Consider the following 13144-nt stretch of genomic DNA (forward strand, 5'->3'; position numbering starts at 1 on the left):
GGGGAGAACAGATGTAAATAATGCACTGGCGAGTTAATCAGAGGGGGTCTGGGGGGCTATTTGAGGGTGTGGCGGGTGATTAGGTGCCCGCAAGGGGCAGATTAGGGTCTGATCTGATGGGTAGCAGTGACAGGTGGTGACTGGGTGTTTGGGTGATCACTGGGTGATTAGAGGGGAGAGCAGATATAAACGATGCACTTTTGGAGGTGATCTGAGGGTGGGTCTGCGGGCAATCTGAGAGTGTGGGTGGGTGATCAGGTGCCCACAAGGGGCAGGTTAGGGTCTGCTCTGATGGGTGGCAGTGACAGGGGGTGATTGACAGGTGATCAGTGGGTGATTACAGGGGAGAATAGATGTATACAGTACACAGAAGGGGGGGGAGAATCTGAGGGTGTGGAGGGTGATCAGGAGCCCCCAGGGGGCAGTTTAGGACCTAATCTACAAAATAGCGTTGACAGATAGTGACAGGGAGTGATTGATGGGTGATTAGGTGCAAACAGGGGTCTGGGGGGTGGGCGGGGGGAGGTCTGAGGGGTGCTGTGGGCGATCAGGGGGCAGGGGGGCCAGGATCAGTGTGTTTGGGGGCAGACTAGGGTGTCTGCAGCCTGCCCTGGTGGTCCCTCGATCACTGGGACCACCAGGGCAGGAGGCAGCCTGTATAATACGCTTTGTATACATTACAAAGCGTATTATACGCTTTCCATGTGGCGATCGAGGGGTTAACAACCCGCCAGCGCTTCAGTACGGCCAGCGGGTTGACGTCGCGGGTGGGCAGAGCCTATTGCCGGCGGATGCGCGCGCATCACAGCGCGCAATCCCCGGCCAGCTAGTGTCCCAGGTCGTGACGTCAAAGGGGACTCCGATCCACCCCACGGCGCTGCCTGGCACTGATTGGCCAGGCAGCGCACGGGGTCTGGGGGGGGGGGGCGGCTGCGGCGACGCGTATAGCGGCGGGTAGCGGCGGCGATCGGGCACTGCACGCAGCTAGCAAAGTGCTAGCTGCGTGCAGCAAAAAAAAAATTATGCAAATCGGCCCAGCGGGGCCTGAGCGGTGCCTCCCGGCGGCATAGCCCGTGCTCAGCACGGGCTTACCGCCAGGGAGGTTAAGTAAATACAGTTCTTTGTTGTTGTTTTTTGAGGCGTCAGTGTCTTTTTTTTAGTATTTTAACGGTTTTTAAAGAGAACCAGTTACAAAAGAAATATGACAGATGTTTCTTCATAGTCACTTCATTGTCCCTGATCTAAATCAATGAAGAGTGGGGGCACATGACTTATGTCTCCAGGTAGAGAGCTTAAAGGAGAACTGTAGTGAGAGGTATATGGAGGCTGCCATATTGATTTCCTTTTAAGCAATACCAGTTACCTGGCAGCCCTGCTGAGCTATCTGCCTGCAGAATCGCACCAGAAACAAGCATGCAGCTAATCTGGTCAGATCTGACAGAAAATGTCAAACACCTGATCTGCTGCATGCTTGTTCAGGGTCTAGGGCAAAAAGTATTAGAGGCAGAGGATCAGCAGGGCTGCCAGGCAACTGGTATTGCTTAAAAGGAAATCAACATGGCAGCCTCTATATACCTCTCTCTTCAGTTCCCCTTTAATATAAACAGCTCACATTTTGTGTGACTAAAATGTTTTACCCTACAGTATTAAGAAGCATATTTTCTTCATGTTCGGTCAGTGCCATGATCCAAACAGCCCCAGCATGCTACACAGCATAATCTGCTGGGTACTTACACCGTTCTTCCCTGTGCAGTTCAACAGATTGTTCTGGGCCATATATATGAGAAGACAAATTATTTAGAGCAAAGCTAGCATTGGTAATTGCTGGGAGATAATGGTTTTAGTCATTTTAATAATCTTACATGAAAACTGAGCTGCTGACTACTAATAAATTTAGTGCTAGGGACAAGTTGATTTCTTTCACTTTTCATTTATTAACAGTTTTCTGTGCAGTTATTTCACTAATATATTGTGGGTTTTTTTCTGTTACCAGATGGCAGCATTACAAAGCCCTTTTTATGGAGACAAGATGAACCTGTACTCACTGTGTAAGAAGATAGAGCAGTGTGACTATCCTCCTTTGCCTTCTGATCACTATTCTGAAGAGGTATGTTACTGTTTATTCTTCAGGTGCAGCTAGAAATATGCAGGCTTTCAAAACTCCAAAGTTTCTCCTTCAAACATTAATGAAGAACCGAATCTGAGAGGCGCACACTGTAAATATTTACTTCTTAAATTGAGTTCTGTATTAATGCCTGAAGAACAATCTTTTAAGTTATAGAAAGCTTTCATTTTTTTTGTTTAAAGTTAGCCATAAAATGTTATCAACCTAAACCAGATCTTTGTTCATTCATTATGAGTTACTAGTCTTAAAATTCCAGGGCTGTGAAATGTTTGCTACAAATAAAAAAAGAAAGAAAATTATTACTAAAGTAAAAAGTTTGGGCAGCAATACTAAGGGGGGGGGGGGGGTATACAAAGGTAACTTGTTAAGAAAATGTATATAAAAAGTGACTTTCAGCTGGGGCCTGGATCTTCTGTCACTCCTAACCTACAAGAGTGATGCCACTCATCTTCCTCCTTCGAGGTGTTCTGCCTCTATGGTGAGGCGCCATCTGTCATCACATGACAGATGGCACTGCACCATAGAGATGGGATGCCAGGGATGAAGATGGGTCATGTGCATTTTCCCGAATCCTGGAGAGGCGAGTTAACTCCCTCCTCCACTTTGCATGGGGGGCATGAAGACTTTTTTGACTACCTACACTGAGGGGAGAGGGGGTTCATCTTGCTGCCTATGAGAGGACATCTGGCTACTTATTCTTGGAAGGACATCTGGCTGCATGGGGGGGGGGGGGGTCTTTGGCTGCCTATACTGGGGAGGGGGGCATCTGACTACCTATACACTGGACGATTGGGGTTATTTGCTTAAATTGTCTTTCTGTGTGGTTAGGGACCCCATAAATTCATGATTATCCAACCAGCACCCCCCCCCCCCCCCCCCTTCCGTCTCAGTCTTTTATCCTCAACATACTTCTCATTGGCCACCAGAATGTTTTTCAAATAGGAAAGCGTTCCATGGGATGAAAAAGGTTGGGGACTGCTATATTACATCATACAGCAATCATATTTGTATATAAGTTTGTATAAAAATATAATAGCCTTTAAGATCTTCTCATGGAAATATTCATCCAATCTAGTTAATTACTGAGAGTTTGTTATTCCCCTATGTTCCATTTATTGTTAATAAAGTTTTGCAGCTTCTCATTTTTGATAGGTCTTGCTTTTCAGCATCCACCCCCTCTGATCTAGATGTCTTATACATTTTCCAAATTAGACCATCAGCATTTAAAAAAGCATAATTACTAATTATTTATCTAGTCATCCTTACACTGTGTTCTGGTCTTCCTTACCTTAACGTGTACCCGAGACGATGTGACATGAGATAAACATGTGTATGTGCAGTGCACAGCATATTCATAACCAGGCTGTTGTACTTGGTTTATTTTACTGCCTGAAAGAGTTGATAGTGACAGCTTCTGTGTTATCGGTATCTTATCGGGAGTATAGTAAAATGTCACTGATAAGCAAATTACAGCCATAAAAGTTTTCCTGGTAGAATATAACTTCTGAGAGCAGAGGAAGATAGAAAAAGGTCAATAGTTTGTGTATTTTCATTTAGGGCCACTTAAAAGGCTTCTACTTAGCAAAGACAACAAAACATTTAATCTACTTTGTAAACGTTTAAATATACAATAAAACCATGGGATATATTAACCACCCTGGCGTTCTGATAAAATCGCCAGGGTGGCTGCGGGAGGGTTTTTTTTTAAATAAAAAAAAGATTCCATGCAGCCAACTGAAAGTTGGCTGCATGAAAGCCCACTAGAGGGCGCTCCAGAGGCGTTCTTCCGATCGCCTCCGGCGGCCAGAAGTAACACGGAAGGCCGCAATAAGCGGCCTTCCGTGTTTCGCTTACCTCGTCGCCATGGCGACGAGCGGAGTGACGTCATGGACGTCAGCCGACGTCCTGACGTCAGCCGCCTCCGATCCAGCCCTTAGCGCTGGCCGGAACTGTTTGTTCCGGCTACGCTGGGCTCGGGCGGCTGGGGGGACCCTCTTTCGCCGCTGCACGCGGCGGATCGCCGCGCTGCAGCGGCGATCAGGCAGCACACGCGGCTGGCAAAGTGCCGGCTGCGTGTGCTGCTTTTTATTTCATTAAAATCGGCCCAGCAGGGCCTGAGCGGCAGCCTCCGGCGGTGTTGGACGAGCTGAGCTCGTCCAGACCGCTCAGCAGGTTAAAAAAGTGTCATTTTTAGGAGTAGGAGGACAAATACAATTGTTTGTCTCATCAGTTTATTTTCATCTTTTGTTCACTTTAAAGAGGAACTTCAGCCTAAACATACATACTGTCATTAAGTTACATTAATTATGTTAATTAAAATAGATGGGTAATATAATCTCTTACCCACCCTGTTTTAAAAGAACAGGCAAATGTTTGATTTCATGAGGGCAGCCATCTTTTTGGTTGAAAAGAGGTGACAGGAGGCATGAGACACATTTCCAACTGTCCTTTGTGCTCATTACTCCCCCCAGTTGCTAGGCAACGTGTATAACATAGGAAATCCCATCATGCTTTGCACAGCATCAGGGGAAAAATGCCCGGGCAGTTTTCTTTGATGGGGCGGAGCTTAGCTTTTGTACAGCTAAAATATGGCTTATGTAAGAAAAACAAAGTTCTGATGCTGTGAAAGTGTTAAAGAAACACCAAGCCTTTTCAGTGCTGCTGAGTAGATTTTTAGTCTGGAGGTTCACTTTAAGTAACCTTGTTTTGTTCTTTCCACCTGTTACATCAGGTTCAGTGCCATCCACATACCTCTCCTCCTCATCATGCTCAGCTTTATCCTCACATTGCCAATTCAGTCATCCCTATCCGCCCAACTGTATCTTTGCCCTGTTCTGTCCTCCAGTTTTTAGTGTTACAGAATAAGTGCTGTATCCTCTTTATAATTGAAGTGTAGCATGCATCTCCACACTAGTGCTCATTGTCCCCAGTGTACTCCAAAATTACTATTGACCCCCATATAACTGAAGACATAGGTCACATGACCTTGATCTCTACATGTTGCAGTTCACAATGGAAGGCTCTGTATTACTGCTGCAAGGATCGGCAAGTGGTAGGGTTAAGTCTTCCAAAGCTCTGTGGCCAACTGCCTCAAGCTCAGCAGTCGTGGCCTCATTGGTGGTTGTCAAGCTGGGGGGCAGGCAGCAGTAACGCAGGGGGGGGGGGGGGGGGAGTGGCCACAGAGCTTCAGAAGAATTCAGGAAAAAAATGGTCAAGGTCTTGCTGATAGAGTAGGGTGGAGTTTTTGACATCTAATGAATTAGGTGAATTAGGGACGAGCAGCTGAGTGAGTAACTCTACCACCCACCGATCCTTGCAGTAGTAATAGCGAGCTTTATATTGCAGGTTCTTGTACAACTTATTTTTCTCACCAATGGTCGTCTTTTAAATAATCCTGTGAGAATTATTTGTTTGCAGCTCCCTGGTTGTACTAACACTCTTTTTTTTTTGGGGGGGGGGGGGTTTGGGGTAAACTAAGGACTATTAAAAAAACGAATATGGTTTGTGAAAGTTGGATGAATTTCCTTGTATATTAACTTATTGTATTTAATTAAAAAGTTGCCATTTATTTTATATAAAAATGGCAAATAAATTCCATCTATAGTCAATCACTTGTACATATCTAGACTGGCAAGTTACCAGTATTTAATTATGTCTACTATATGAATACACATTTATATTAGCCAATTCTTATAGATCATGAGCTTTTCTAATGTTCTCACAGTAAGGAGGCCATGCATATAGCATTCCATTCTTTCCATATGCAGTAATATTCAATAATAGTATGAGTGTCAGGGGCAGCCTTTTGTTCTGACACTCATACTGTCTCCTCCTTCCCTTTCCCCTCTTCTCGCTCTCCCCCTCTCTTGCTCTTCCAGTGTGCACATGAATATTTCACATATCTTCATCCTCATCGCCTATTCTCCTTGACTAATTTTCAGACTGTCCGCATTTGCATTTCACATGGTAGCTTATTAGGAAGGTACAGGGATGCTCCAGGATGGCAGTTGCCATGACAACCTTCTGGGGGATTATAATGAGGGTACCACTCAGCGGAGCGGATGTGCCGATCCTGCCTGCAGGGCTGCGATTCTGCAGCTAAGTGTGAATCCGGAGTCACAGCCCAGGGGCACAAATCAGAAAAAAACTATGCCCCACAGAGGATCTCCCTGTTAGAAAGAGAGACAAATTTTTGTAACATTTTCAGCTTCTACTTAAAAGCATCAGCTTGAAAAACACTTACCTTGAGTTAACTCCTTCAGTACTAATGTATCAATGATTTAGTTTTTCACATGAAAGGTTTTAACTCTGGATGCATTTTGTCAGAATAAAAGGGCACTTTAAAGAAAGCAATAGAAAGTATGCCTTTGTTCCATCTTATGAAATTTTTATTGCATTAATAGTGATATTATATGAACTGTGAATGCTAATATGATGTGACAGTGCCTATTTAAAGGGAACGTGAGGTGAGAGGGATATGGAGGCTGACATGTTTATTTCTTTTTAAATAATGCACATTGCCTGCCTGTCCTGCTGATTCTCTGCCTCTATTTCTTTAAGCCATAGACCCTGAAAAAGCATGCAGATCAGATGTCTACGACAAATCTGACAAGATTAGCTGCATGCTTGTTTCCGGTGTGTGATTTAGACCCTACTGACCAGAAAGAGCAGCAGGGCTGCCAGGCAACTGGTATTGTCTAAAAGGAAATGCATTTGGCAGCTTCCATAGGTCTCCCACCTCGGGTGGTTGCTTTTAACCCTCTTTTTGGTTTGTGCAAATTGATAAAAATATAGAAAACTGAGTAAAAGTAGAGGTGTTGCCTATAGCAACGATCAGATTTCATGTTAAAATTACCTAATAAGACAGGTTACACTAGGTATCAGCTTATCTTTCACTTCAGTTTTCATCAATTAGACACTTTTATCTATGATTGAATTTCAAATACACATCTGCTTATGAACAGCTGACCATTCTTGCACCTCTGTTTCTGTTCTTAAAGTTACGGATGTTGGTGAACACCTGCATAAATCCAGACCCTGAGAAGAGACCAGACGTTACCTATGTATATGAAGTTGCAAAACGTATGCATGCCTTGACCGCCACCAGCTAGACAACCAACCACGACCAGGACTCTCCCACTCAGCGTCCGCCATTTTCAAGATTTTTCTGGCCATGCATTCAGTTGAAGGAGGGCACGTCTTCAGCACTCCAAACTTGTTCAAAGGGTCTCCGACACAATTCAGAGCCTTCAGTAACAAGTTCTAGGAGTGTCTTTTCAGATCATGAGCTGGGGGAAACCTGATAAGCAAATGCATCATGTTTATTATTTGCACTGCAGGACTCTGTTCTTATCCTGCAAACCTGTTTTAGGCTATATCAACAGCGGGTTTCACAGTAGACCAGATGTGAGCACCTTAACCCTTTTTGAAGGCCCGGCTCCTTTACTTCTAGGAGCACAGTAATGGTGGATACCAATCTGTTTTTATTTTCCTCTATTTTAGAAAATAATATAGCTACGTGGTGATGAAAGTGTATATTTAACTTGTTGTGCCTTTCAATCCATAAAGTGCATTCTTAATTCCTAAGAATATAGCAGGTTATTACTATTAACAGTGGTGTACAGTGACCCATCAATTGAATTGCAGTCTGTCGCACAGAACCCATTGCCTTAAATTTGTTTTGCAGACAGGATCGGCGAGTTAACCCTTGATGCGTCAGTGCTGTCTAGTATTCTGTCAACTCCTTTAATTCCAGGCTGCTTTTCGTGAGCATGAAAGAGAGGAATATTGTCTTTTAAGCATTTAAACTAGTGCAATGTAATGTTCAATTTTGTTTTGCCTTTTATTTCTCAAATATATAGTTTTTTTTTATTTATAAAATATTTTTATTATATATTCCAAAACAGATATTTTACAATGTCTGGTTCCTGAGTAATAAATGCTCCATTTTAGTCTGCACAAACTGTTACCTGCGCAGCATCTCTGAAGTGAAACAATTACCCTGCTGACATGTCCTGCCTTTGCTTTACTGTAATGGCTGCCTGCATTACTCTGGTTAACTGGTAGCATTTAATTTTACAGCATCAAAAAGACACATAGGACCAAAACCAACGATTGGCTGGAATATTTTTACCAGTACATAATATACACATACGGTAGTCATTTGTTTGACCAGTAAAATTTTGCTGAAAATGAATTTAAATCTTGCATTACATGGCAAATCACACGTTTTGCTATTCAACACACTGGTACTTTTCTGTAAGGCCACTTGCATTTTTGTGAAACATTTTATTTTTTATAGATTTTAAGCTGGAATACCAAATAAGGGTTAAAATCACGTGTATGCCTTTTTCACACAATGCCTTATAAAGCATTTTTCTTTTGTTTAGTTTTTTTTTTTTTTTTTCTTTTTAAAGAGACACTGAAGTGGAAAAAAAATTATGATACTTTGATTTGTATGTGTAGTACAGCTAAGAAATAAAACATTAAGATCAGATACATCAGTCTAATTGTTTCCAGTACAGGAAGAGTTAAGAAACTCCAGTTGTTATCTCTATGGAAAAAAGCCCTTAAGCTCTACGACTTTCAAAGTCGTGGAGAGGGCTGTTATCTGACTTTTATTATCTCGTCTGTTACTAAACAAATTTATTTTTCTCTGACAGAGGAGAGGTCATTAGTTCACAGACTGCTCTGAAAGAATCATTTTGAATGCTGAGTGTTGTGTAATCTGCACATATTATAGAATGATGCAATGTTAGAAAAAACACTATATACCTGAAAATAAAAATATGAGAATATTTTCTTTGCTGCTAATCTTCTAGTAATTATTCATAGTACACAACCAATTAATTATATCATATTTTTTTTTTGCTTCAGTGTCTCTTTAAATATGTTTCCCTTTGAGTTGATGTGAAATCTATACATTTTTCAGTGGGAAAAATTGTACTGCATAACCGAGGCTCCTCTTAGAAGCTAACCAAAGAAATGTTCAACTTGAATCACACTGAATAAATCATCGGTTTCAAATAATTTGCTGCTGACACTTGTTGAATATAGCGTTTTTCAACAATCTGTATTAGAGAGGGGTAGGTAAATAATTTCATGGGGGTTTTAGTTCCCGTACAAGGTATCTATGGTGTTAGGATTTCTTTCATACGTTCTGTCATTTTTGTCTCATTATAAAAAGAAAAATAAGCACTCAGTATTTTGTATCCTTTGAAATGATGGGCAGCGCTGCTTAGTGTTGGCTGTCCTTCACTTTTCGTAGTTTCAACTTGCTCAAATATTGAACAGGCTTGATCCAGATGCCTTCCGTCCTTTATCGAAATGACTGTAGTCTTCCTTTGACTTCTAAGTGCAATGAAGAAAATATGACTTATTTCTGTGTGCAGGTGGCATATCATTCAGTTCTACTTATCAAATCCGATTTGAGAACTAAAATGTCAAGTCAGCAATGTGTCACAATATATTTGGTCATGGTCCTAAATGCAAAATTGGTACATTGTCATCCTTTCATGTTAATAAGTGTCTTGTATGATTACGACTGTGTATTTTATGATTGTTCAGTTTATTTTTCATCTGTCCGTTCTTCTGTGTTATTAATGTAAAGGAATGCATTTTTGTAACACCTTTTAACCCTTTTACATCCAGAGACTCTGCAGCATTTTGCAGTCCCCTCCTGGCAGTGAAGTGGTTAATAGCATATGCATACAGCAGTAAATGGCACTCGTCACCCTACATATTTATTTGAACTTAACTGTTATTTTGTTCAATGCTTCCTTTGTACAGTGGATATACAGATATTGTACCTGTGCATAGTACAATTATATGTTGACCTTGTCGTTGAATCGTACTTTTAACCTTTTTTTTTCTCTTATGTTTATCCAGTTGTATACAGCAAGTGTTAACCTTGAAGAAAATAAATATTATTTGCTGTACAATCTTACATTATATAATTAAACGTTGACTTTCCTAAGCAAGTGTCCTGTGTGGTTTACCAATTGTGACTTCAGGTCATACAGAAGAGAAAACATTAGTGGCTTTTCTAGAACTAGGTGGTGTTATTTATTGTGAAATTAACTAAGACATGCTTTTTTTTTTTTTAAGTGTGTACTATAATGTGTTGGGCAGTACTAGGGTGTTTTTATAATAAACTCCAGAAGTTATTTAGGGATGTGCAAATTGGTACTCAAAAGAAATAGAACTTGGGCCTTTTTGTATGTTCATTCTTTAAGTCGCAATTCGTTTAAGAGTTAAAATGGAATGCAGATATGAATGCCTGGGTTTGCTGTTAGAAACCAGCACTGGTTAATATACATTACACATTACAGCATTAACACGTACGTCTGCTAAATAGCTGAGCTGTACCATTTTATAGTTACCGTAAACCTCCGTTTATACTGCAGTGTGCTCCTTCCTGTCCTTTTCTTGTGTGTCTGTGTGATGCACACAAACCGCCTATACATATGTATGTGCACAAAATCTCAAAAGAAACAGTCGACTACAAACACATGTCGCACATCCTTGTCGTACACATCTCCCTGCTCTGTGTATCATTGACCTCAAAGCTGCTGCTCCTTGTGTAGTACAAACCAGAACGCCTCACCCCATGGTGAGGTATTAATGATTTATCTTCCTCAATACAAACACAAAGAGGGGGGAGATGGTGAAAAGCTGCCCTTAAACTTCCTCAAAGTAAAACGGTTTGCTGTGGGTTTAGATTCTTCCTAATCCTTTCTAAAGCAAAACGAAGCAATTATTTTGTCTCTCCTACAGATGTTTTGCTCCACACGGCCATCCATAATACCTACTGTTATTAGCAGAAAAGCTTCTCTGTTGAAGAAACCTTCATTAAGCGAAATCCTGCTGATACAGCTATTGATCCAAAACCTCTCGTAGGTTCTGCTGGACACAATATCCTCTCCCTCTGCTCCCTATTTCCCTCCAGGGATAAAAAGGCCAGATAAAAAAAAAAAAAAAAAAAAGTTTGATTTATTTTTTTGAACATACCACAGAGTTATTTCATTTGCAAGCATCCTGTGAAAAAAAAATCAAGAGCTTCAGAGGACAGAAAGAATCGAATATTTTGCTTTTCCATGCGGTCAACCTCAGGAAGACCGTTTGATAGAATTTAAATGTTCACTTCACACCAACAATTACTATTCATGTTGCTCTTTTGATGTTACATGCAATGGATCTGCGGTCTATTTCGAACATCTAAATAATACTGCTGAACCAGTGTCTCTATATAGACATATGTATTTCTTACCTGCTGGTTTCTGATTGAATTTGAAAATTCTTAGTATTTTTAAATGGCATATTTCAGAAAATACACCATTTTGTTAAGCTGCCAACCTTTGTTTTAGCAGTTACACATTTGCCAAGATTTGCTTGAGCATGTAATCATGACTTGTACGATTTTTAACTGTACATTTTTCATTGGCCTGCTGCACTTTTGCAATGACCGGTGGGTAATGAACACAAAGGAAACACTGGTGGCATCCATTTAGAATGACTGTATGTTAGGCATATAACACAACTGCATGCAATCACAGGAGGTCCTGCACACATAAATAGTACTATAATAATACTCCTCCACTATAATAATACTCCTCCACCATCGAATCGATCCTCTGCTCCTCCATCTTGGTCTGGTATGCGGGAGCCACTGCCAGTGACAGACACAAACTACAGAGGATCATCAAGTCGGCGGAGAGGATCATTGGGAGACCTCTGCCTCCACTTGACCTCCTGTATAACACAAGACTGGGTGCCAGGGCGCTGAAGATCGCAAGTGACCCCTCGCACCCAGGCCACGGGTTCTTCTCCCCACTACCATTGGGCCGGAGACTTCGGGCCATCCCCACTAAGACCACCAGACACAAGAACTCCTTCCCTGCAGCCGTCAGCCTCCTGAACTCCCGTAACATTCTCCCACCCTCTATCTGTGCCTTACCACCTGCACAGTAGCGGTCTGTAATAAATACGCTTTTCGAAGCCATCACTCCTAACTGATTGGACTTTGTCCCTGCACCCTGGGTAGACTCCAGCAGTGTCCTGGAATAATGCTTACGTCTGCTGAATGTATATTTGTGTACATACATTTCCTCTTCTTGAGTGCAATATTCCTGAGTACGATGTTTTTACTGTCTGTCCTTTTGCATTGCACTGTATCTGTGATGCTCTCCTTTGCCTATGTACCTTTCAGAGCTATGTATTGTGCCAAACCCAATTCCGGGCATGACCCAGTCATGCTTGGCGAAATAAAACTATTCTGATTCTTCTGATTCTGATAATATATACAGAATACATTTATAAAAGCAGGAGGTTTTGGTAGACTAGAAAAAAGAAAACCTTATCTGTAAATAAGTGGACACAAACGACAGACATTACTGAGGGTGCAGAGGAAATAAGTAGTTGCATGCTAGTCTGATATAAAAGATATATAATATACAAGTATATCAGCAGTTTTACTTAGACAACTTGTACAAAATGCCTTCTTTATGAACAAAGTTATACAAGGGAATTGAAAAAGTATGCTTGATGACTTGGTATCTGTAAATATCTTGTGCGTTAGATTTTTTTTATTTATTTAACCCATTCGCGGTCCGTCGTTTTCACTTGAGAAATGTTCACCTCCCATTCATTAGCCTATAACTTTATCACTACTTATCACAATGAACTGATCTATATCTTGTTTTTTCCGCCACCAATTAGGCTTTCTTTGGGGGGTACATTTTGCGAAGAGCCACTTTACTGTAAATGCATTTTAACAGGAAGAATAAGAAAAAAATGGAAAAAATCATCATTTCTCAGTTTTCAGCCATTATAGTTTTAAAATAATACATGCCTCCATAATTAAAACTCACGTATTGTATTTGCCCATATGTCCCGGTTATTACACCGTTAAAATTATGTCCCTATCACAATGTATGGCGACAATATTTTATTTGGAAATAAAGGTGCATTTTTTCCGTTTTGCATCCATCACTATTTACAAGTTTAAAATAAAAAAAAATA

General features: G+C 41.2%; 1 protein-coding gene across 2 annotated transcripts in view; it reads left to right on the plus strand.

Moving 5' to 3' along the window:
- NEK7 (NIMA related kinase 7) overlaps positions 1-10100 on the plus strand; it is a 148308-nt gene extending 138208 nt beyond the window's left edge. For both annotated transcript variants that reach the window (XM_068240074.1, XM_068240075.1), the window contains exons 9-10: positions 1994-2107; positions 7126-10100. In XM_068240074.1, coding sequence (XP_068096175.1) covers positions 1994-2107; positions 7126-7236 — 225 coding nt within the window. In that variant the 3' untranslated portion in view covers positions 7237-10100. The remainder of the gene's footprint in view (positions 1-1993; positions 2108-7125) is intronic.
- The last annotated feature ends 3044 nt before the right edge of the window (positions 10101-13144 follow it).

Source organism: Hyperolius riggenbachi, chromosome 6, assembly GCF_040937935.1.
Source record: "Hyperolius riggenbachi isolate aHypRig1 chromosome 6, aHypRig1.pri, whole genome shotgun sequence".
Taxonomy (NCBI): domain Eukaryota; kingdom Metazoa; phylum Chordata; class Amphibia; order Anura; family Hyperoliidae; genus Hyperolius; species Hyperolius riggenbachi.